Raw genomic sequence first — 26,153 nt, 5'->3', positions numbered from 1 at the left:
GTATCCAGTTTCTGTATCTGTGCCACCGCACACAATATATAGAGAGAAATCGCACATATCGTGTGTCTAACGAGTTAATCGCAGTTGCAGCTCAACTTGTGACAGTTTTGCACCAGTCGAGCTAATAAGAAGCAACAACGGGCCAGGAATAAACTCTTCACCATATGAAAATCATAAATCACACAGCTCCTTGGCCAACAACTTTGCAGCAGATTCAAGAACTTCTCCGGCGAAGGGGTCCTTTCGCAGGACCCCAAATCGGTGGGGCACAACTCACTTTCCCGGATTGTTTTAGCTTCCACAAATTGTCAAAGTCAGAGGAAAACACAACCTCACGTAGCTGTGGCCGTGCGGTCCAGACTCCAGCAATAAAGTTGGCCATCTGCTGATGTCGATGGCCCAAGCCTAGAATGACCACATAAGCCAAGAACATGTGCTGCAGAGCTTTCCCTGCACTAAACAAAAAACATATTTACCTGAAACTATGTTATGTCTAAAACAGAAGTGAGCAACCTGGAGTAAGATGTAATAAAAATGATTATATATTTCGTTAAGTAAAGCAATTCGCTATTCTAAACCACATTCTGGAATTTTAAGTCAAACTAGCAGAACTTTCCCTGCACAAAAAAAACTTCCATTTACCTTAAACTATGTTTTGTCTGAAACAGAAGTGCTTCATCTAGACTAAAATATAACAATAATGATTCGATTACTGAACTTTTTTAAGTTCAGCTAGCCTCGCATTCTTTCAGCATACAGTTTCTTCTACTGTATCCCAGTTAAGTTCCTTTAAAGAGCGAGAAAACTTTATTTGCTCGGGAAAGTGTTTGATGGCATTGCATCGGATGCTGCAGTCAGCTCTCAGCTTAAATGGATTACGATAATGTCCCTCTCGAATGGGTTCCCAAGGTGTTGAGTGAATTAACACACACATCCAGCGACAGATGGCAATTTTCGGTATTTTTTCGGCTTAGCATGTGAATGGATGGGGGATTGGAATCCCTGTCATCGCTTCCAATTGATTTTCCCCAGAGCTGCTTTGACTCAAGTTCAATCCCGGCAAAAGAGGACTGAATGATTAAGAGCGTTTGGGCCCTAATTCGGGCACATTCGCATAATCATTGGAGAAGGCGAACCGAGTATTGTGACTATGCAAAGCTGAGCGTGCAGATTGTCCATTTGAATTTCTACTACAAGCATTTCCACCTCAGCTGGTTCATTTCTGGTCTGCATTCTGCAGATAACAATTGTCCAGCTCCGACAGCCAAAATATTCCAGATTCTCGTATTCTCCCCCACTTCTTGTTGTTATATTTTTTGTCGGTCCTTTTCTTAATTTGTGCCAATTTCTGTGCCATCGACACTTCAGTTGGAGCACTGGCATGTGGATTTTTATGCAAACTATGCCAGAAATTGCACCCAACTGAACCATTTCGCCACTGCAATTTTGTATCAATACGGGGAGCGATGGGTTGGCCCAAACGAAGGCCAAAAGAGCCAGTCAAGCGGGTAAAAAGAGCAAAAAGCGTAAATATTGCACCGAACGGAAATGCTTTGCAGGAGGAGCAACTTCAGACCAGAGATCGCGGGAACATTCTGAATGTGTGCTGATTGTATTTCATTTCGACGAAGCATTTTTATGTCGGAAAAGGGATGCGCTCTCCTGTTTGTATTGGCAACACACACACACACAAATTCGAGTGTAAATCCGGGCGAGGTTGTGCGTGGGAATTGGTTTGCATTGCGGCTCTATTATGGCTTTGAATGGGGAAAAAATACTTTTCGAAAATGTCATAACTACAGGAAGCAACGCAAGTGCCACTGATAAGAGCACAAACGTTGATGGAAGGCATTCGGTTACTTCTGAGCCAAATTTGAATATGTGAATACGAAAAGTACGATAATAGAGGGAATATGAGCCGGGGGATTTTCTTCCCTTTCGTTTTGGGTTATAATTTTGCGCACGTAACTGGGGAGACATCTAAGTTTGGAACAGGCACGTTAATCCAAGTGGAAGAGACTCTTAGATGTTGTGTTGAAGTAAATGTCTTTAAATGTTTTTCATGCAGACATATGTGGCAGCAGTAGGATGTCATTTGTTGGTTTTTGATATGTTTCTTTAATATATGTTTTATTATCATAGAATTATAGATGAAAACACTTGGAAAAAGACTTATTTACCCTTGGTTTGTTTAACCCCTGTTATCAGCTTAAGCAGCAAATAAAAACAATAACCTATAATCAAGGGAGAAAAAGCAGTTGATCCTTATGTTCCTTTTATTTGTGCCACTAAAAAATTTCCTCCGGTTCGAGTTGCTTTTAATTTTCTGCGTGGTAATTTCGAAATGCCCCAAGGACCATATGCGTATCTTGTAGGCCATCTCGTTGGCTTTATGTGGACCACGTGTGTGTGTTACGTGCCAGTGACTGTCGGGCAACAAATCACACATAAAATTTATTAGAAATTTCAAATCAAAGTGAAAAGTGACCGCTGTCAGCCAGCTGGGCCGCTTCAATCCCAGCGGCGGTCCCTCTTCCAGAATCCAGAATCCATCCGTCTACTCCTACATTTATGCCCAACTCGTTTGCGAGACCTTTTAACGCATTTTGTGCCGTTCTTGTTTCTTTGCAGCTACCAGGATATCTTGCACATACCGACGGCGCTCACACAATTTTCAACATCATTGGGTCCAATTGTCGATGGACATGTTATACCAAATCAACCGTACAAGGTCATGGGGCATTATACGGAGCACTTCAGCCGGTTTGTTAAGCAATTCCCTCCCTGTTTACATCCATTGCGATTGCTTTTCCCCAACCCCGACCCCAGCCCAAGCCAAAAGCTTAACCTAAACCATTGCCAATTCCTTTGCGTTTGATATTTACTGGCGGACCGTACGTTTGGGACCTGTCAAACATTCCTTCCTTTTTTCGCATTTGGCCCGGACAGACAGCTCAACGGACTATTTATTGTGCGTTACTTGATTAGACGTCTGGTATTTTTTCTCCGGTGCGTGCGTTTGGCCTCAGGTGAAGTCAAATCGTCTGTGAAAATCGGGGCCTGGGGTAAACCATTTAACACTGCGATTTTGCGTTGGCGTTCGCTCGGTTATCATCAAGCAAATTGCGGCTGGAATGTCACTTGTAGAGCTGAATGGTTGCCGAAATAGCATTCACTTCAACACCCATTGAGCCTTCCTTTTCGGCCATTTCGGATGGGCATTGGGTTCACCTGCGGTCAGCCTGAAGGTGAAACATTAAAAGCCAATAATAATATTGAGCCCGCACTAAGGAAAATCTAAATATTTGAGCAATATACCGCCAGGGGCTAGATAATCGTATTTTGTGGTCAGTAACGAGATTAGTCAAAAATGGTTTTCCGTAATTTAAATTACGATTTAATTGCCTTAGTCATAAATTTATTTCCACATCGAATTACGCACAGAATTTAATAAACTTGTAAATTAATAAGGAAAATGTAAAGTTTGTAAGAGTTTATTTGAAAGATCTTGTGATTAGATTTTAAGCATTTAAATTTTTTCCTGTGTGGCAAAAGCAAATTAAATAAGCCTAATACAAATAATGTTCGAGAGGGATCAAAGGGCATCTCTGAGAGATTGGGCAAGGATGCCTCCTTATAAATTACACCGATCCATCAATCAATTGGGCAACAAGTAATAACTCAACTCCTCGCAGGACTCCGCACCGCGTAGGAAATCTTCGGGCAGGACTCCTTCCGCACTCGCATTTTCCCGGAGGACATTAGGGCACGTGCTGCTTAGCTGCTCATTCAGTCAACCTAACACGGTATAATCTAATAAAATGCGTGATTAATTTGATTTTAATTGTTATCCTTTTGCAAGTCAAACGTGTTTGACACGCAGTGCCGGGAAAAATAGAATAATAGCTGCCAGGAAGAGCCATTAATTACGGCAAACAGGGAGACTTCCGGGCGGAGAGGGTCAGGTCACGGTTGAGTTGGGAAACCGAGGTGGAAGCACGTTTCACACGGCCGGAACTGTTGTTTCGGGGGGCGGTTCCCCTCCACTTTGGCTTTTAATCACCGTAATCAGCGATGACCATGGATTAAAGCCTTCCCAGATGAGTAAGGTCCTCGCAAAGTGCAGGAAAAGCGGTGCTCGAGCACGCTCAAGTCTCCGGTTGCCATTCCATCGGCATCTCCATTCAATTTAGCAAGTTTTGCAGCAGCTTTGCATTTACTTTTATCGTAGCAACTTTCCGGCCCAACTTGAGTGGAACTTTTAATGCCATGTCCACGGCGCAACAGGAAGACAATGCTCAGTTGCCCAGTTGCCCAGCTGCCCAGTGGAGCATTGGGCATTGGGTGGCCCAAGGGGCTCCACTGGGGCGTGGCCGGGATCCCGGAGCGGAGCGGAGGAGCACTTTCCATAGACGAGTGCCAGTCGCACCATTTATCAGGCGGCGTAACAAGTTACGCCACAGGAACGAGAACTCGTTTTATTTTAGTGCTTTTAACTGCGTTTTATGGGAATTCATTTGACTGCCGTTCCCCCCTTTCAGAAAGTGCACTGAAAACTATTTAAATGACTAGCGATAGAATGGTGGAGAGCTTGGGATAATGATTGGCATTAATGAAGAGATTGCTTAAATTGCTAAAAGAAATGTAAACAGTAATTCTACTTTATTCGGTAACGAACATAACTAATAGACTCTACAAGCCGTTTTAATTATGAAAATTCATACTTAAATTTTCATAAAGTAATTTGTATACTGTGGAATTGTACGCTACGTTTGAATCTTCTAGTGAAAACGTTATAAAATTTCAATATAGGTACATTTTTAAATGCTTTTTAAGTTAAGTTTTTAAGTTCGAACCTTAAATAATACAATTGAAAAGAGAAAAACTAAAGCTTTTATAAAGTTTAATTTCTCTAATTATTTTTATTTGTCATCTAAAATCATAGATACTTCACAGTATCTTTTGTGGAAGAAGTACTCTGTACTTTCATAATATAAATTATAATTATGACTGCTTCTCACAACCGAACAGCTCAGAATACGTACGTTTGACACCTCCCAAATGAACTGTCACCTGGTTTTCCGCAGTGCACGTAACTAGCCTTCGGCCAGCACGGCAAACACAAACTATGCATGTTGACTGCTCCAACCCACTCCCACAACCGCACCTCCCCCGTGACCAACCAATACTCACCCCACCCACTCACCCGCTCTTTCTCTTCCAGTTATGATTTATTATTCGGCATCACGGAGTCAGAATCCTATCATACACTGGCCGCATTAGCACTCGAGGAAGGATTACGTGAAAATGAACGCGATAATTTATTGCGCTTCTATATGCAGAGCCGCTTTGATGTACGCCCCGATTTGGCATTGGCTGCCACGCTGAAGAAGTAAGTGAAATTTATGCTCCATTTTATGACGGTGGGCAATGCAAATCCGCCCGCAGGAGAAAGGCAGAAAGCCGCCCACCGATGGGCGGTTAACTTACTTCGCATTTAGCATTTAGTTGCCGCAGAGTGAGCGATCCGATTGACTGGTTTGCATGGATGTAAGTACACGGCCATATCGTTCATCTCAATTAGAATTGTTTATGTGGGGCAATTTGTTTACTAAGTGCCGCGGATTAGCGACGCCTGCCTGAAATGTCGGTTGGGCAATTTACTCCGCCATTGACGTCATCGAAATCCAGTGGATCCGGCTTTAAGGTTTAATTTAAATTGAAATTTATTCCGGTTTCGTTGACTTTTTATTCTAAAAATTTCGGGTCTCGGGCTCCATTTTATTGCTGGCAGGCTGCTTAAAAGCCGCCGCCATAAATTATAATAAACGACCAACTCAACTGATCCTGGGAGCTGCCGCAGGAGAGCACTATTATGTCATCAGCTGGCTACTTATTACTCGGAGATGTTGACGTTCCCGCGGGTCGACATTACTCCCTTCATTTTGGGAAAACAATGCCACTGACTATCTCATTTTCGCAAACTTGCTCCGCCTGCTCCTTTTCCTTCTCCTTGCTCGGGAAAGTTTTGTGTGCAATAAATAAATTGCACAATGCACAGCAGTGACCTCCTGGCACTCGGGTGAATTCCCAGACACCCACGATGTCCCCCCTTCGATGTCAACGTTCCTTGGCCAAAACGGTCCTGAGCTCCGTTTTTTCGGTCGCATCCTATAAAGTTATTTGCACAAAAGATGCAATTGTTTCTAAAGATGCCCAGCAAGGATTATAAGCGGAATGCCCAGACGCAGCAGCATGTGGAATTGAAAATCCCTTCGGATCAAACACGAATGTTGTATGTGCTTTTCAGGGAGATTACACAGGCAAAATCGCATTTTAGGGGAGACCACTGTGCTTCAAATAGAGCGCATAAATCGGTCGATTGAAAACTTGGTTTAACAGAAGTTTCAATTCCCTTTTAAACGGGATTCAGATCTGCATTTGCTTTTGTTTGCCTAAAATAATTCCGAACGAATGAATGAGAAATAAATAATTCCCAATAGAGCAGGGTGAAAGTGAGTTAGAACTGATAAATGTTTTGAGTAGTTTATGAAAAGTAATTCATAGTCAATTTGAGCCGAATACCTATATGCAAATTTAGTGTAAGATACAATAAGGTCGATTAAACGAAAGTTTGACCAAATAAAGTATAAAATTGAATAATACTGGGAGGAAAATGAAAGTTTACTAATGTACTGCTGTTCAATAAATCTTGAGTGTAAATTGAGTTGTTATACTTGAGGTTTAAAACATTTGTAAATGTATTTTCTGCTCAATTTGTTTTTAAAAACTGAAAGGTTTCTTCCACTTATTAAGTTTTCAGATAGCATTCACTCATATGAAACCGCCTTAGTACCAACTTCGTTGAAAACTTGAAATACCCCTCGAGTGGAGGAAAGTGGTGTAGAACTATCTAAGCTGCTGGCGTTCGCCAGAAGCGAATAACAGCAATAACACCCGCAACAACAAAAACGGTAACGGCTTGAAAGGCAACAACAGGGCCATAAGAATAAACAACAAACAAGCAACAAACAAAAAACAAAAACACAACGACAACGACAACTGAAGGGAAAAAAGAAGGACAAACAAACGATTGAAAGGAAGTTCACACAATCAACAACAGATGCGCTTTTTCACATACGAATAACTGAACATGGAAACTCTCCAGGGGAAATTGTTTTGTATGACGTCGCTGGGGGCGGTGGGTGGAAGGCGGGTGGCTGATGGGCGTGCCCGTTGGAAGTGGCGGCCTTTCAGGCTTTGCTTGCACATATTTGGCGCTTCCTCACTGTTCTGTTAACTGCATCCCAGTGGCAATGCTTTGTTGTCCGTCATTGAATTAAATGGCAGCCCAAACAGCATTCTGACCCACGGACAGCGTAAAAACAGACGGAGTCATTGATGGACAGCCGTGCTTTTGTTTCGTTTCGTTGCATCCCGCTGATGCCCCTTGCTTTTCCCCCCAAGGGTGTCTTTCAAGTTGAAGGATGGCAGGAGTGCCGCACTCCAGGGCTTTCATCCCGCGGATTCTTGCACTTGTCCGTTGTTCAGATGTTCGACTCGACACCTTTGACAGCCAATGCATCCGCTCAAAACCCCCGCAGCTCCTTTGGACATGTACTTCGCCTTAATTATTTGAAGGGGGAGAAGAGCTCTTTGTCCACACTGTCAAGAATTCTGAGCGAATACGAACTCACTTATGATAAGGTATGATTTATAACATACATATTTTATCAAAAAAATTCAATACCTATAATTACAAAAACGTACGATTACTTAAAGCATTTAATTTGTAATCCGAATTGTTTTTAATATGGCTATCATATATAAAATAATCTGTTTTTTGAGCTATACTAAAATATTTATTTGTATTAAACTTGTTTTCTAGAATAACCTCTTACTTTATTAGTCAATATTAATCTTTTATCACAGTGTAACAGAATGTAATCTCGAAGATGAACGTAGGTCTTCTTATAATTTATTTCTTTGAGCGGATCCAACTAGCGTATTTAATTCGAAATTGTCTTGACAGGGAATATAGGTAATAAAATTCTCCCTTATACATATTTATGACTTCCCCGCCAATCTCCTGAGCTGATTGCATTTCGTTTTCCAGCACCCCGCCTGCGATTTATCATAATCCCCTTTGAGGCGCCTTAAAGCGAACACAATTGCTTCCGCTGCCGTGCCTCGAATTCATTTTGGCCAAACTCAAAGCAACTCAAAGTGGCCATGCGAAGGACCCTCGAATGCACTTTTTTCTATGTGCATATCCTCTTTGGGCCATTTTATCTGCTGCAGTGTCGCAAGTTTCAGCCAGCGCTCGAAACTTTTAGGCATTGCGCCACTTTCAACAGTTTTTGGTTTATGTTTGGCTTTTTTCAGTGCCCCCAGCTTTGCGGAGGGGATCGGTGGACGAGGTGAGACCAGTTATCCGACCCCTTTTAGCATGCCCCTAGCGTGTTTCCCTGGCTGCGTTTAATGGCTGGTCAGATACAGTTACAGATACTACAACAACGGGGGAAAATACAACCGACTTTCCCCCTTTTCACCTGTGGTCCCTAAAAATTAGCTACTCCAACGTCAAGCAACAACGGAACGATGGCCAAACAATGGCTTAGCCTTTGAGAGGATGAGGCTAGTACACTTGGAAAAATAACTATGCAAATTAATACAAGAATAAATATTAACATGGCAGGTATAAGTAAACTATCTAAGCTTATATTGGAAATTCACTTAATAAGATAGTTTTGCAAACAGGAAAACAGTTTTAGCCGACCTAAAAATGCCTTTTTAGTTTTTATATTAACAGAGTTAATTTTTCTGGGTGTAGGTTGAGAGCTGCATGTTAATGAGTTGCCGGCAATTGCCAGAAATTGTTTCTGGGGCCATTGCCTAAATAGCTCTGTCCGCTCCTCGGGTGAGCCTTTACGTGGGTGCTCGTGTGTGTGCGTGTGTATGTGTTGGCCTAATTGCAGGTGTGTTTGATTTACACTAGCCATGAAATTGGCTATTTTGGCATTACTGCGGCATCCTGCTTGTTCTTTTAAACGCTAAGCTGACACACATTCGCTCGGCCGGTCGAGATTTATGGCCCCATCGAAAATGTCTACCAGTTTCTGCTTGTTTTCTGGCTAAGAAGGAAAACTGTCGGAGTGAGAAGGCAATTATTTAGTGCTGTACCCGTATCTTGTACTTTAAGTCGACTTCCGAAAGGGTTTAAGTCTGTGGGTTTGCACTTGCACTATTTAGACAGAGAATAGAAAATAACTGGCTTTGCTTTCATTCGGGATATTTCTTAGATTGCTACCGAAAATTAGAGGTAAATATTCCCCCAGGAATTCGACTCTGCTATTATGCAATCAAATTGAATTCTCCGGCTGTTTAATTTGTTTGCGTATTGTGCGATGAGGAAATCAAATCAAATACACCTGCCATGTAATTGAATATTCATTTGTACAGGGGACTCCCTCTGGTTACTTTTGTTCAGTTTTATTGTCGCCCCACCACAAGCTCCTTCCTCATCGTCTTCCTGTTTTGTAAACTGTTGCTTAGTCGCTTAATCCCCGGCTTATCTGCCCGAGACACAATTGACCCAACTCAAAGTGTCGCTGACAGCTTTATATTGTCGTTTTAATTTCAGCCATTTATAAACCGCAACGCCGAGCGGGCTCCTTAATTACCCGGCCGGCCACAAAGTTGTTTACTCCGCAATGAAACCGCGTCAGACACGCGTTCCATAGATAACAATGCCCGTGGGAGAGGGCAAACAACGCCGATGGCACCAGCAGACGCTTAATAGCATAAACTTATTTACTATAATATTATTTACAAAAATATGCAGCAAAGTCGGGGTCACCTCCGTGATCCTTGGCGACAGACGGCGCTTGTCCGTGAGTTCGGGCACGGAATTTATGGTCCTCCGGCTGTTCGCAGGAAGTCGCATATATTATGGCCAGTGCTGCCAGCTATTTAAAACCAACATTTATTGCGAGTAGAATAAAGGAGATAAGGCAGCTATTCATTTTGAAGCTTGTTTCTACGTTTTTCATAACAACTTTGCTTTCCCTTTGGATAAATAAACTAAATGCGTATCTAAATACGCGATATACAGATTGTTGTTTTTAATATTTATCTATTTATAAGAAATTATATATTTGGTAATTTTTTTTTTTTTTTTATAACCACAAAATTTCAACCTTTAAGCCCCTCAAAGTGGTTAACTTTGGTTAGCATTTTGCAAATTTTTCGATCAAGAGTTTTTAAACTAAATTAGGAGCTCTTTTATGTTAATAATTCCTTTTTTCAACTTTTGCCTTAATAGCTGACTTTCCAACACCGATTACGGAACGCTTATAGCGTGGAAAATAATGTGGGCGTGGCCTTTGCTAGTGGGCGATGCTAAAGCAATAAACTTTTGAATGGCAATCTCTGCTGTTACCCCGTACGCTTTTCGCTTTAATATGCTGGCTAAATATGCCGGCTAAATATGCATTTGGTTTCCAGCTGCTCTCGTTCGCATCTCCATATGCACATCCACATCCATGCGTCCCAGTACCCCAGCAGCGGCATCTTGAACCAGTTGCTCCCGTTTTATTTGCCAAACTTCTGTCGTAAATTACATGCTGCTGCAGCTAGTGCAGATGTACGTTCCCCTATTTTCCCTGCTTTCCCTTTTTTTTTTTTACTGAAGGCTCGGAACGTGTTGTTTACACGCTGAAACATCATAAATTACATGCGTGCTTTTTGCCACTCCTCTTGTGTGTTCGCGGGCTCAAACTCAATCCGGCTCAGCGATTGTTTTCGGCCATTCTCTGATGGCCCACATGTCCCAGCTACGCCCTCCGCCGACCACGCCCCTTTTCGGGCCAATCTGCTGCTGACATGCATTTTGGAGAACTTTCGATTATGCAACCGGCCGGAACACCGCTCTCAAACCCAAGCAGTTATTTACTTTGCATTTTTCAGTGTTTTTCCTTGCGAGGTAAATGTGCAAAGAGAATATTATGCGAGAATTTCGAGTGCGAACTTAATTCATGGAGTGCGAGGGCTTTAAATCATTTATGCTGGGTTTTCAGGTGGATCAAGAGCGGAGATGGCCGTAAAACATTAATTTAAGCAAACAAAAAATGGTTTACGTATTGCAATCAAAGAAATTTGTTGTGCCGAATTAGCTTCTTTCAAATGCTAACAATAATATTACATCTTTTTAGATGCTTCAGAAGATATGGTTTTTTTACTAAACGATAAATACTTATTTATCCAATTTTATAATAATACAGGATTACATTTATGTATTTTTTTCTAATATGTGCCAAGGTTGCTAAGCCAAACGCTTAGATTTATTTTTTTTACTGTCACCTTCAGAGCTTCTACTTCATCCGATACTCAGCTCAACTTTGCTGCTCAGTGTAGGAGTTGAAGTGTAATAAAATGGCGCTTATTGCATTGTGAGCGTCATAAATATTCGCACACACGCGCCCAGAGGCACTCGCTGTGATATTCTGCCCCATCATGAGTGGTCGCATTTCCCCGGCGTGTTGCAGTTATTCATAATCGTTTGTCAGCGCTGAGGGCTCTGTGTGCCTGTTTGTATGTCGGTCTTGTTGGTCTCTGGTGTACATGTGCTTATCCACAACTAAAACCCATACTAGCATACAGAACGGCCGCAGAATGCGGCAAAGCAATTTTGGTAAACGCTTTTTGGGCTGAGCGCGGGGCGTATACGCAATATATTATATTATGTTCCGCACTGACCAAATATTGTTGTAAGCCCGCGTGGGCGCAATAAATAATTGAAAACTGGCATATTACCCAGGTCTGGGAATTGTTCAAACTCAACAATTGCCATGTTGGCTACTGCATTAGTGGCGAATTTGTGTTGATAAAACATCAACTCGTTTTACAAAAAAACTAAGTAATTTGCAAAATGTTTGTAATTGAAAGAAAGGAAATATTCGCGTTAATCACGGCTTGCAAAAGTAGGGGAACGGAAGGAATGTCAAATAAAATAAACAAATAACAATTAATGTTGTTAATTAATTTATTTGCAAAACTATTATAAAAAGTGAACGATTTCTTTTCATTATTCATATATGTATGTATAAATAGAACGACATTAATCAATAAATGTGGGGTAATAAACATATAAACATTATGTACCTTGTAACGATGCCTTTGAATATTTATTGCCCTGTAGCATGTCCTCAAACTAGATAAAAATAGTATCCTCTCCCGTAAATGTCTCTATCATTAGTTGGTTAGAGGAACAAGCGGCACTTTCGAGGGCACACACATACTGCCACTGGAGTCTTGCCTGTTTGGCGTGGCAGCGGTTGAACACTTAATGGGCGACCCTCGCCTTCTCCACGATTCCCAGTTAAGTGGGGTTCATGAACCCACACTGCTACCAGCTTTTCATTTCGATCCGCCGCAAAAGTCGGGCATTAACGCCAGTTAGTGGTCCGCATCCTATATGCTTGTGTCTATATGTGCTCGGGATATGAGACACGAGTTGTTTCGCTTTGCTGTGTTTTGTGTTTACGGGGATATATGTAGTGTGCCACGGTTCCGGGTGATTAAATGGATTTGATTTCCCCCTTTCACAGGGACGTGGAAAACTGTGATTTGAAGCGGTGGTGGAATATTTGAGGTCTGGCTCCACTTAAAGTTAACTGAACTTTATGTGCCAGCGGGGTGCTTAAATTTCTTTAACGTCGTTAAAGAGCCAACGAGTTTTCCCGAGCAAAGGGAAACTGCAGGAACATTTGTCCAGTCTGCTGAATGCCATTAAGAGCATATTCTCATTTCCGCTTAATGCAATTTAAAACCAAATTGCATTTTATTCGAAAGGGCGTCGTACTTCATTAGCAAACTCCTCAACAAATTCATTACGGAACTGCTGCAGCTGCCAAAAATCTAGGGCACTAGAAAATTGTGCAACCGGGTGAGGCAGCCAAAGACCAGACACTCCGGACAGAAGTACGGCGAACACCTCCGTCTGTCTGCCTCTCTTTCTGTCCCTGTCTCTCCCTATATCTGTCTCTGTCTGCGTCTCCGTATCCGTATCCGCATATTCGCATTCACATCCGTCGCTGTTTGCGAGTGTGCGAGTGTGTTGCTGGCGGAGAAGTGTTTGTTTGAGTGCGGAAATATTTAAAGTGTCACATACGCTCTTCGGAAATTAAATGTGAGTGTTGCTTCACGCTCTAGAAACGAGCAGCGGAAGTCAGCAACCTACACTGTGCAACCAAGTTAAGGGGAGAACGTTCTCCGTTTGCCAAACCACAAGAAATTTGGCTGCTAATTTGGCGTGTTCTTTGTTCCAACTTTTAAAGGGCCTACTGGGTTATAACTTTTAAGCAAGCGAGAGGGAAATTCAAATAACGAATTTGAATAAACAAATGTAAGTGTTAAAATTAGTTGTATACAAGTTTATTCTAAAACAATTTTAAAATTCAAAAGGGATATTGTGTTACTCGGTATTTTCTGCTATTTAAGTACACGTGTATTCAAGTTACAAATAAAAAATGTTAACGTTCTGCCAAATTGGATCGCACTCCTGTGGGTTCCCAGAATGGTCATTCCTTGGTTTCCACTCAAGGTGTGCAAAAGGGGTTATGATGGGAGGGGAGTGGCTGCCAAGGTGGGCGTGGCAGTGGCACAAAGCAAATGACGCTCATCGCTTTTGTACACCTCTTTCACCGGCTATTTGTTTCTGGTTTTGTTGTGTGTGCTTTCCACTGCATACTTTCGAGTGTTTGTTGTGCATATTTCCGGTGGCCATTTGTTGGTGGCGTTTGTGAGTGTATGTGTGTGGGTGTGCACGTGTGTTGGTGTTTCGAGAGTTCTGCGGTTACTTTTGAGTGTTTTCGTGTGTTTGGCCGCTTTTGTGGGTCGTTTTGCGGTGCGTATATGTTTTACTTAACATTGTCGCCTAAATACACACGTTTATATTTAATTATACTGTCGGTGGCACTGGTCTCGCTCATGAAACTTCTGCTGGCGTTGGTCTCGCAATTGTTCCACTTATTGTTTGTTTGTGGCGCACTTTAATCTTATTTCCTTACCAACAGCACCACACGTTCCGGCTATTCCATGTTTTTCATGGGATTTCCCCAATGCACATTCGTCCAACTTTTAATTAAGCATTTGTGCTGGTCTGCTGGCATTCGAATTTTGTTTACCCGACTTTTTGCGTGTTTTTCCAGAGCATTTCTCGTGATTTCCAAATTATATTTGCAATGAAATTTTTATGGTTTTCTCAATGGACGACCAAAAACTTTTCCCGCTTTCCTCAAACGGAATTATGACAACTTGCATGCATTTTTAATTATGTCGATGGTTAGTGCGGGCTTTCGATGAGCTCATATCGATATTCCACTGTGCGGAGCGTAATGAGATTAAAGTTTTCACCAGCTGCGGGAACCTTAACACATGTGCATTTGAAAATTGAAGCTAAGGATTTTAAACTTGAAGCTCACACTTTATTTATTGCGCACTCGCATCGCTGAGCGGCAGTAAAACGCTTAAAGCGTCTCTTCAGCTATGTGGGATTACATAATAGAAACCGCAAATAAATATAAAGCGATGCTGAGAGCTGCTTCGATTCTGAATCTGATTCCGACTACGATTCCAATGCAAACATGTGTCTCCGGCGACGGCAACTGGAACTGACTCTGCATTTACAACAGCGGTTAAAAAAATGGGAACATGTATACATAAAAAAGAAGTATATAAAAATCTCTATACATTTGCTATAAATTTAACATTGTTGAAATGTAATCCACATTTTTAAGCAGAAACAAACAAAATTTGAGTATATAAAACATTATGCATTTTGGCATTCTGAAGTGACCTCTGCTGTAGCATGTCCTTTGAGTCCTGCATAAACAGCAGCAAGTAGAGCAAAGGCGAGGCGCCTTGCTAGCCACCTTGGGCCATACATTCATGAGTGGCACTGTACACCCCGCCGTGCGCTGACTTTCCTGCCCCGAGCCTTCTTCGTGGGGGGTCGACTTTGCTGTCTGAATGGAGGTCAAAGTGCATAACTTAAGTAGCCGACAATAAAATGCATAACATGGCACACGAAACACAAACACAAGCAGACAGGATGGCAAGCAAAGGAAAAGCAAGTACAACCCGTACGAAAATGTGGAAAATATGGCTCTATTTATTTGTACATTAGGCCACGCCAAGACGTTGAAAAACTCGGGGCACCAACATATATTCCGGAGTGAGCGTGTGTTTGTGTGTGTCCTGTGGCATGTTGTACCTGCTCCAACAGCTGCTAGCAAAAGGCCAAGTGTTGTGCTTGACATGAACACAAGGCGCCACAGAGGGATTTCTGTATTTTTTCCAGTCGCCGTGTCTGTCCCGCTGCGCCGTAATAATTTCATGCTGGGTTGGACTTAACCAGAAGCACACCGATTTATCTAATGTGGGAGTGGAGAGCGACAAATTTATTAAAGAAGTAACAAAGGGAACGAATTTGGGGAAGGTTCGCCTAACACTGATTTAATTGTCGGGCTTCTAATTGAAAATATACAAAATGCGTTCTTTAAAGACATGCTAAGCACAACATCGATTGAGGCTATAATGATATCATGATACAAGAAAGGTTTGAATCTTTATTTAAGGAAAACTCAATGAGAAAGGTATTCATTTTACATATTTCTCTCATATTTCCCTCTCGAAAGCTCCAAACCCTTTTTATTTTATCAACCAATTTTATTTAAATTTCAAGCATCTTCATGTATCGATGAATATCACCACTTGTAAATTATTGCAAAATCATTGATGACGGCAGTTTATCTGTAATAAATATCATAAAAACCAAAGGCGGCAGAGCGATGAAAAAGTTTGAACTTAACAAACTGTTTAAAAGCAAATTAAAGACTCATTTAAAGCATTCCCAAAAGTGCTGAATCTGTGAATCGCTGAAAGTTTAACGGAAGTTTAAGCAGCAAAGAAAGTTTCCTCTTGAATTTTCTCTTTTCAAACTTGATATTGTTGCTTAAATATGTATTCAATTGTGTATTATGTATGGCAATTTCTTTGCCATAAAACGAAGAAGAAATGCGGCATTTAATAGAGGGATAACGATACAATTTATTAAAATGTTATTTTAAAGCTGTATAAAATAATGGTTATTTGGGAATACAACGAATGAACAAACATCAATCTAGTCTTTGTGGCAACAAACATGAATTCAAAATGAGTTTAAGCAAAATACATTCTTTTGGCTTTCAATGCTTACCTTAAAGTTGTACAAAATATAACAAATGATTTTGCTTGAATTCCTTTTAATTGGTACACGCTAAGTTCACAAATCAAGCAAAAACCAATTCAAATCAGCGGAACTTTCTTGGTTCTCTCGCGATTTTCGGCATTAGACTGCCATTGTTTTCCTTGGTGGACTGAGTGTGTCCCACCGGGAATTTTGCACAAAAGCCAACCGCGCAATTAAGCTTTACGGACTGAGAGTAAATACGCAAAATGTTGAACACACGCACAGCCATAACCACAGCGAGCCGAATGTTAACAATGCACATTACGCATACGCCACGTTGCGATGATGTTCCCCTTGTTTCGAGTCGCACACTCACGCTTCCCTCGCTCTTCCTCCGCAGATACCAGGACATGTACAACAATCCGATTAAGGCCACTAATTTGGAGCATCGTGACGTCGTCCTGGACATCCTGTCCGATGCCAGAGTCGTTGGTCCGCTGCTGCAGACGGGGATGTTCCACGCGGATGTCAATAGGCGCAATTATATGTACGTATTTGGCCACAACAGCGCGACAGGACCGTATGCCCACGTAAGTATTAGCCCTCCTTAATGCCCAAATGCCCGAATGGCGATTCCAATTACGCACTCTACAGCGCATTTAAATTAAACGCCCGCGATCCGTTGAAAATACACCCAGCATGAGTTGGCATCTAATGAGTTTCCATAATGTACTCCAGTCCCCCTTCCGCTCCCAACTGCTCCCGTCCAATAATGGAACAATAATGCTGAAAAGTTTGTGGCACTGAACCATTCAGTTCACTTCATCACTGGATGGCGGTGCTTGTTTTCGGCTTTTTGGCCAAAACAATTCACAAGTTTGCAGCTGCCGATGGGAAATGATTGTATTGAAGCCATTGAACCCCAAAGCAACAGCAATGGCTAAAAACCCACGCAAAGAATTATTAGAGCCAGTACACCAGGGGAAATATTTGTTCTTTCTAATAAGTTTTAAAGTCATTTCCTAGAAATCAATTCATCTATACAGTTTCCATAAGGCATTGACTTATTAAATTGTGATTTTAAAAGCAAGGGAAAATTACAGAGAAACTTTTTCAATTAATAATCTCATGTCAAACACATGATAATTTCCATTGGTTCATTGACCGACTTTTTTTTGGTTTTCCATTTTCCCTGTGCAGCCAAAAAGAAGAAGGCGTTCAAATCCAAAACAAAAACATGGTTAGCAAAGAAAAGAAAAGCTGTGTCCTTTGGCTAAGCAGACGGCATCCTCTTGACTCCGGGTTCATCTGACTCCGAGGACGGGTCACTTTCGAGGGGCGGGGCTGCAGACCGGCTATGGTTATGGTTATCTGTGTCCTTGTCCCTCCGACTTGGTTTTTATGGCTTTGTCATGCTTATGGATTTGTTACTGATTGCCTCGCAGAGATAGCTTTGTGTTGCCATGAAGCTGTCTTGGCCTCGGACCTCCGTTACTCTACAGTGAAATGGGCATATTGATTTGTAATTGAGATGATTGGATTGATAGGCAAATAGGGAGTCCGCACGCATTGAATAAACATTCGCAGGGAATCCTTTCATCTTCGCACCGACTTTCCTTTTAGTTAGGGTCCTTGGAACTTCGTCTAGAAACTCGGAGAGAAAAGCGTTGGCAAAACACAAATTGCTCAGCAGACGGAGACTAAACTTCCACAAACAACCCATAGAGAAATAATGAATTTGAAAACAACTCAAACAGGGATCCAAAACAAAAGAGACACTCCCTCCGCCCAGCGGAAAGTTATTATTTCGTATTATATTTTTGCCAACTTTTAGCCTCGCGCTAAGCGAATTTTTATGGCGTAGTTGCGGAGCAGTTGGCCATAAAACAAACTGCAACTGCAAATAGATGAACAGCTCGAAATGCGACAACAGCTTGCGGTAAGCGGGGTGCAACAACTTTTTAATAGCCCGCAATTAAAGTATGAAAATAAGTCTGATAAATTGCCGGCGTTTGCCATCGACTGAGAGTAGCCAAATCACACAAAAGAGCATGTTTATGCCCTTGATATATGGCCGGGTTCAGCAGCCAGGCATCGCATTAGTTGCGAATAAATTGCGAGAATAAAATTCACTTAAATATTTCATGCTGCTCTGAAGCCTTAAACATGAAAAGCGGATCCCAAGGATATTCGGGCGTGCCTACAAATTATCGCTGGCTGTCGCCAACGCGACCTACTCGTTTTCTGTTCTGTTCTGTTCGCTTTTTTTTTCTTTGGGGGAGCAGACAGGAAAACAGAAAGACAACTTAAGGCCCACACAATAGCACAACATTCTGGCTCTTATTTTATTTATACCAACGTCTTTCTCTGAGTTCCCGCATCCTCAGTTTGTCAGGGACGAGGACAAGAGAACTCGACTGAATGCGAATGAATTTGTGCATAAACTGCGCTTCTGCACTCCATCTCAAGCGTCAGCCACTCACTTGGACCACGCCCACTCAGCAAAATCCCCCGCCCCCGTCTCCGCCTCCCTGCCACCGCCCAAAATTGTTTGACTATCTGCCTTGGGCCGCGGGCTTATTGTGAAACTTTTTGGCACATGTCTTGCCTGTTTGCCTCAGCCTCAAAACGGGCCAAAGAGACTACTTACGTACTCGGCTTGAAGTGTCCGTCCATTCCGCGGAGACGAGGCTTCGCCTCAAGGCAATTGTTAAAAATAGCGAAAATTATTCTAAGCATAGTTAATTCCAGCGAAATTGGGATTCCGCTTAAAGTAGGGCTTAATAGACTTAATCCCAGCGAAGGCGTAGCAAAACCGGCCTGGATATTTCTATGGAAAACAGTGGCAGAGAATATAAATGTAACAAATATCTTTGCATAACATATTATTGTTCTATCTATTTGCATACTTATTATGAAATTGAAGAACTTTTTATGCATCTTTTAATGTATTTTGTATACAAATTCAAGAACAGTTATGGAATTTCTAAATGGTATAAGGCAAATTTTAAAGATACGCAATTTAATGATAAAAAGAAAAAGAGCAAACAGGATACCCTTTTTTCGCTACACTTGACAGCCAAAGAACCAACCAAAGACTTGATCCCTTTTAAATTCACCAAAAGGCGGGATCCCTGTTAAAGAACAAACATTGCTGTCAGAGTGGGAATTGTGCGCAAAGTACGGCCTAATTGAATTTAATCCCGAAGACAAAACGCAAAATGCGCACACAAATAAACAACATGGGGATTGGACAGAATTGCTGCTCTGGAGGTTTTTTCTATTCTTCTCTTCTAATTTCCCAGGCTGAGCAATAAACTCAGCGAGTCGAAAACTTTGGCAAAACAAGTTCCAATTTATTTGGGCATAATCGAGGGAAAAGAGATGAAAACGACTTCGGCTTGAGGACAGTTTAATAAGTTTTCCATATTAAATTTATCATTTTCCTTACTGCCAAGGCCCACATAGACCCACGTGGACAAACGTCATTATCATCGCATTCTAAACGCGGTCAGCATCCCAAGAATTTTCCGCAAAAACCCCCACAATAAAAAACATTTGAAGTATGTCCCGTCTGGTCGGTCGCTTTTTTCTTGCCAAAGTTTTTTCCTCGACTATTTGGGCAGTCCCTCTTGCCCCGACTTTCCCCTTCTGATAAGACTGCGAAGTGGTTGAGGAAGGAAAGAAATTTATGAAAATAAAATAAATATGACCGAAACTAAAGTTTTATTTTTGTGCGTGGTTGAAAGTTTTTGCGACCGCAGTCCGCAAAAAGGTTTCGGCAACTCGAGTGTATGGCAAATACTGAAAAACGTGCCGGTTATGCTTAATGTACATCATACTTTTTGTCGAAATTTCTGTGAGCGAAAAGAATTTAATTACCGAGAAACAAAAATACAGAATTAAAGAGTCCCAGCCTTGACAACTCTTGTGTAATCCAATAAAATGATAAAAAGATGAGAGCAAATTGTGTGAGGGAATTGCCGACCTCTTTCCAAATTAACGCCCAGGCAATTGCCGCAGGTTTCCTATCCTCAGTGCCAACAAAAACCCGATTCGGGGAAATATTTTTGGAAATTTTACACGCTGCGAGTGCCATTAACTCCATTAGGTTTATTACGACAAATGGCGCTAAGTCAAATTGTTGCTTCCGTTGCCGTGGGCACAAAGCGGCAACTTAAGAGTGGGCAAAACGGAGGGGCATAAATTTCAAAAGTTACGCATTTATTCCAAATTGAATTTCCGCCTACGCTCCGGTAATTTTTTATTTGTAACTTTAAAGCACGAATCGCTGGCCGGCCAATAAAGATAATTTGTTACAGGAAGTGCCCACGTTTCGCCAGTTGTATAAATACATTAATAATGTTCGTCCAATTTCTGAACGCTTTAATTATGCATTCGCTTTGTGTGCTAATTTCGATCGAACAGATTTAAACGGAAGTGTTTTATTCAAAAGTTAGATTTTATGTTATCGTTTTTAGCAATATGTAAAGTGATGGAAATTCACATTGTTCGGCCGCTAAAAAAAATAAAAAAAATATTGCCGTTAGCAAACACTCCATTTGATTGATTCGAAAATATTCCTCTGTTTGCTTTTCTGGCATGTCAACAAAATGTTAACCGTAAAAATAAACATATTTACGTCAGCCTGCCGATTCAATTGCAATCGTAAAAAATCTTAAAGACCCGCTTTGATTTCGTTAGAAGGCTATTGAACCGTGTATTCATCGCAGAATGCTTAACAAAGAGCTTAGACTAAGCCTTGCCATTGAGGAGCAATATTGAATTCCGCTGGCTCGTTTCATCAAATTCTCACCCAATTGCAAAATGAAAATCAAAGGCGAAATTCATCATTCATAAATGCCATAAAAGATTTCAGCGGCGGAGAGGACATCGTCCGAGGACCAAAAGAACAGTCAGCAGCTCCAGGACAGTGCCATTTTGATGTGCTCAGACAGAAATGCTTTGTGACTTTGTTACATTTTTCATGGCAACAATAAAAACTTGGCTTTATTACCTACTTACATTCAGCGACTCCCTCCGGCGGTCCCTTCTTCTCTCCTCGTTGGCCCTCTCACGTTTTTGGCCTGTCTTCGGCTAGCTAAATATTTATGCAGGCCGTCTGAGAAGATTGATGCCGGTTGGTCACAATGGCCAAAAAAAAGCCGTTAAAATACTGCTGAAAACATTTCACACCGATCTGCGAGTCACCAAGTTCCTAACCGCATTAAATTTTGCTTGGAGGTATATAAACTTCGTGATGAAGGTTGAAAGCATTATGAGATTTTCAGTCCTAAATCAATCTTTTTCTAGGGTCGATGCTAATAAAATTTAGGGTCTTGTTTTTGGAATCAAAGGAACAAAGCCTTCACTACCATTAGTAAGGTTTTCAATAGCATCTGGTGTGCTTTGTTTTGGTTAACTTAAAACTTTTTTATTCAAAAGTTTACTATTATATGAGTATTCATTTATAGAAGAAACGATTGAAAATTAAAAATGTTTTAATCTTTGTGTTGGGATTTCACGTTATAACCAAAAAGATCTTCTTTAGGAAAACCCTGTCTTATCTGATTATAAATCCTTTAATATGTATAAGTTAGTCTTTAATTTTTCCCAACTATTGATTTCTTTGTAATACCCAAACTTTAATGGCATTTCCGTTCTGCCGTCCCCAACTTATGCTTTATAATTTATAGCTTCCCTTCCTAAGTTAATAGCCTGCTTTTTAGAGTATTCCCTCACCGGCTTGACCCACACCGAGCACTTGGCAATACATATATATTTCACTTGCAGTTACCGCATAGCATTATGGGCGAGGAATTGGCGTTTATCTTCGGGGCTCCTCTGGCTCCCGCAGGTCCTTTTCCCAGTGGAAACTATACGGTGCAGGAAAAGCTGCTTTCCGAGGCGGTAATGGCATATTGGACGAATTTCGTAAAGACTGGGTGAGTTGAGTACTGGCTGCTGGACTTGCGGCCAAAAGCGGATGTGAAAAGTGCATTTGAAGAAAGTTAGAAGGGAGTTGCGAGTGCAAGTGGGTGAGGAATGTAAAACTGGGAGGGCCATCAACATCAACACGAAGAGTCACAGTGCTGCATGCAAATGCGGATGCGGATGCGAATGCGGATGGCGAATGCGGATGCTGTGTGGGATATTCATGAGTTTTTCAATGGCTACGACTCTTAGCTTTGGTTTGGCATTGGCTTTCCCTTCGACTGCGGCACGTTTTGCAATCTGCAACGCTTGGACAGCGAAATGAATAGAATTTTTAGTGCCGCTTTTATTATTATTCCACAGCAACCGGATCGGGTGGCGGCACATGCAAATATTATTAGTTGAAGTGGCCGCCGCTCTGGGATAAAAAAGGCTGGCGAAAAAATGGAAATGGGTGCGGCAATCAAAACTGAAATCAGAGATCGTTAGCAGGACGTTTCGGCATTTGGCTGCCGGCGAGTGTGGTTAGTGGCCATAACCAAGTCATTTAAATGAGCAAATGAATGGCCGGATTATGTCGATAAAATGAGAGTCATTTCTGGGCAAGAGGGGGGATGTGAATGTGAACTAGACGATAACACATCCGTTGGCTCGAGTTCTTAATGCCTTGATGTTTTTTCAGTAATCCCAAGGCTCCATGGAAGGGGATCTTCCTTAATTCCCATGCCCTCGAGTGGGATCGTTATGATCTGGACTGGCCGGAATTCAATAGGAGGGCTCAGGCGTACTTGAATATTGGTAAGTGATTTCAGTTATAATTTTAAGTCAAATAAATGTTTAAATCAAGGATTTTCATTGTTTGAATAAATAATCCCAAGCGATTATCAACATTATTAAAGGCTTTTTGTATTTAAAAGTTTTATATTTTATTTAAATATTTTATTATACATTTTTTTCTACAGGCATTCCCCCCACAGTGGGTTATAAATACCGCCAGATCTACATGAATTTCTGGAACAAGGAACTCCCCGACGAGCTGAATCAGATTGCTGCCATTCAGGAGCAGATGCACTTCCCCCATCAAGAGGTGATTACGGGTCACATGAGCAAGTACGGGCCAAGGGACCACGGAGGGGAGGACCCCGTGAGGACACTCAAGCTGCTTCTTCAGGAACCCAGCTTGGCAGGTCCTAATCAGAGTGGCGAATCCACGGAAACGGCGGCGGAGAATATGTACAATGCCCCGCCCACTTTTGGCCATGTGCACAAGATGCAGGGTGGCAGTGACTTCGAGGACCTGGTGACCTCTACGAATCCCTTGGAAAGCGAAGAGGATCAGCAGCAGTCTCCACCTGAAACGGTGGCCAAGTCAGAGGCCACGATGCACCTCTTGATTGCTCTAATAGCCATTATAATAGCTCTTAATCTACTGATTTACGGAACCTTCCTCTTGAGGCAACGTCGTCGGAGGGCGAAGGCTTTGCCATTTCCTGCTCCCAAATTAGGGGGCACCATCCTAAGTTACGATGGCGCCAACGATGAGGAGCTGAAGCGGTGCAGCAAGTCCCGCGATGGAGACGATAGCTTCGTCTTGGAAATGACCAGGAAGTCGAACACCTACGAGGCCATCAAAACTGGTCAGAGATCGCTCAGCTGCTCCACAGTGGACACCCACACGAAGGTCTGTGAATGGATGTCGAATCAGGAGGCCCCAAAGTCGGGTAGTTTCAACACGGCCACGCCTCCTCCTCAACCGATTCTATCGGATGGCAGGCTCATAATCTGCCAGGACATCGAGGTGGCCGATGCAGCTCTACTCATCCCACAAAATATCCATGAACCGCAGCACTACGAGATGTTACTCCAGAGACAACACTCAGCTTTGACCGAACCCTGTGATGATGTCCTCCAGCAGCAGTATCCCTTCAGGAATCACTCGCACTCCCACTCGGATCCTGTGGACATGATCCTGGCTGCCGATGAGCAGGTCACCAGTTTTGTGCACGCCGACGACGTGGATATCAATGTAACCAGTAGAGAGGATTCCGATGGCATGGAAGTCATCCCTTTGACAGCTGCACAGCAATTGGAACTCCTGCGGCAGCGCAACTACCCGAAGGTCCTGCCCACGGAACAGGATCCAATGAGCACCAGTTACAAGCGGAACTCCCTGCCGCCGCAGAACTTCAGCGCTCCCCTTCCTCCTCCGCGAACCATAAGCAATACCTTGGGCAGGAGGCGGAGGGACAGCAGCAACATAACCACTTCGCCACTCCAGGTGGCCAGGGACTGCGGAGCCGAGGAGGAGGAGCTCAGGGAGCCGCAGATCTCGCAGAACACCCTCATCGTGGGACCCATTGTGCCCAAATCGCCGGCCAGCAGTCTGAAGCGAGTGAAGAGAGTGCCCGAGGCACCGGCAAAATCCTCGCTCAGCGGATCCTTTCAGTCCTTCGAGTCCGTGCCGCCGGCCCACGAGACCACGCCCCCTCAGGGCGAGCGGACCGAGTGCATTTACGCAATTAAGCCCGCTCCCGTGAGCGGCAGCTGGTCGGCGCCCAATGGCGATTTGTACGCGCAGCCCATTAAGTCGCCCTCGAGGACATCGCTTATACCACGAGCTGTAAAGCTGGGCGAATCCCCGCCAGGAGCTGCAGCTGCAGCTGGTTGTGGGGAATCTCCCGGAGCCTCATCCCCGACCACGCCGGCCAGCCGCATTCCTCAATTGCAGCGTCAGGCTTCCGGCAAGGATTTGCAAACAGCTATAACAGCTTTAGCTGCAACAACAACAACGAACACGACCGACACCACCACAAATCCTTTGGGATGCCAGCAGCGAACCGATTCCACAATATCATCGGGTTCGTCGGCTTCCAATGCCTCGACCACCGACTCGTCCTCCTCCTCGTCCACTGGCACCGTGCGCACCGAGCTCCAGCAGTTCCAGCCGTCGCCGGGGAGAAGTATTACGACCAATATATAGGAGCGCCAGGGAGCGGCTGCCAAGAAGTCCTGAAGGACTTCCCGCCGGGCCCGCAATGCGGCGACAGACAGCTGCCTGCCAAGTCCTCTCCATTGGTTGTCGGCATCCCAAGCCAGGCCATCTCTCTGGTTTCACCCAAGTCCGGAATTTTATGGAGCCTGCGTAAAATTTAATAATACATTTTGGTGTAAAGTTTATCTTTGACTCGGCGGCATTGCTCGTGGTTAGAGCTCCGACTGCTGGTCCTCTGACTTTTCTGCGTGGAAAGTTTCTGCCGGCGTAAATTAGTTAGGAAAATTGCAGAGAAGGTTTCCTTGGAGATTGCAGCGATGCTTCGCCGTATCGATATAAGCAGCGATTCCCGTGAGGCAAACTTGTTTTCAACCTAATAAAACATAGATAAAGTCGCTTTAACCAGTTGCCTGGAAGTAATTACAAATCATATTAGTTGGATATTCATGCATCTTGAACTTCAGTTAGCTTAAATATTAAGTTCTTGATTTTGTTTATTTAGTAATAATTGTCGGATTTATATTGATCATTTAATTATTAAATTATGGCTTGTATATACAACAAAGGAAATAAAAATGTAACATTTCAGATTAAAAAATAATAATAAAGGTGTATAACCAAAAAAAAAAAAAGAGGAATAGAGACACAAGTTTCACAGGAAAAACACATTATTTCTCCTCCTTTGAACTTTAATCAAAGTTAGACAATTTAAGTCACAGTATTTAAAATAGAACCTTAAATAAGAAGGCATCATTGCAACCAGTTTTAAGCACTTGAAAATATTTAGACTACCATTACAGAAAATAGCCATAAAACGCCAAAGAAAACATGGAACTCAAGAAAATACTTTAGAGTTCACCACAATCCCAATAACGAGTATTATAAGATAAATGTTTGTATTCTCTTTAATGTAAATTACGTTAACCATAAGCCACCATACGCACATATAGATATGCTCAGAAATATAGTGAAATAAAAAATAACACAATGAAAGCA

General features: G+C 42.5%; 1 protein-coding gene across 4 annotated transcripts in view; it reads left to right on the top strand.

Moving 5' to 3' along the window:
• LOC108096132 (neuroligin-4, Y-linked) overlaps nt 1–26,153 on the top strand; it is a 40,469-nt gene extending 14,316 nt beyond the window's left edge. For 3 of the 4 annotated variants that reach the window (XM_017197511.2, XM_017197510.2, XM_017197509.2), the window contains exons 7-12: nt 2,632–2,763; nt 5,225–5,392; nt 16,632–16,821; nt 22,025–22,176; nt 22,848–22,963; nt 23,128–26,153. In XM_017197511.2, coding sequence (XP_017053000.1) covers nt 2,632–2,763; nt 5,225–5,392; nt 16,632–16,821; nt 22,025–22,176; nt 22,848–22,963; nt 23,128–25,145 — 2,776 coding nt within the window. In that variant the 3' untranslated portion in view covers nt 25,146–26,153. Of the gene's footprint in view, nt 1–2,631; nt 2,764–5,224; nt 5,393–16,631; nt 16,822–22,024; nt 22,177–22,847; nt 22,964–23,127 lie in introns of those variants that run through there. The other variant, XM_017197512.2, reaches the window with a different exon arrangement.

This window comes from Drosophila ficusphila, unplaced genomic scaffold, assembly GCF_018152265.1.
Source record: "Drosophila ficusphila isolate 14025-0441.05 unplaced genomic scaffold, ASM1815226v1 contig_791, whole genome shotgun sequence".
In the NCBI taxonomy this organism is placed as follows: Eukaryota; Metazoa; Arthropoda; class Insecta; order Diptera; family Drosophilidae; genus Drosophila; species Drosophila ficusphila.
Note: the sequence above shows the minus strand (reverse complement) of the source record. Positions and strands in the feature narration are given on the sequence as shown.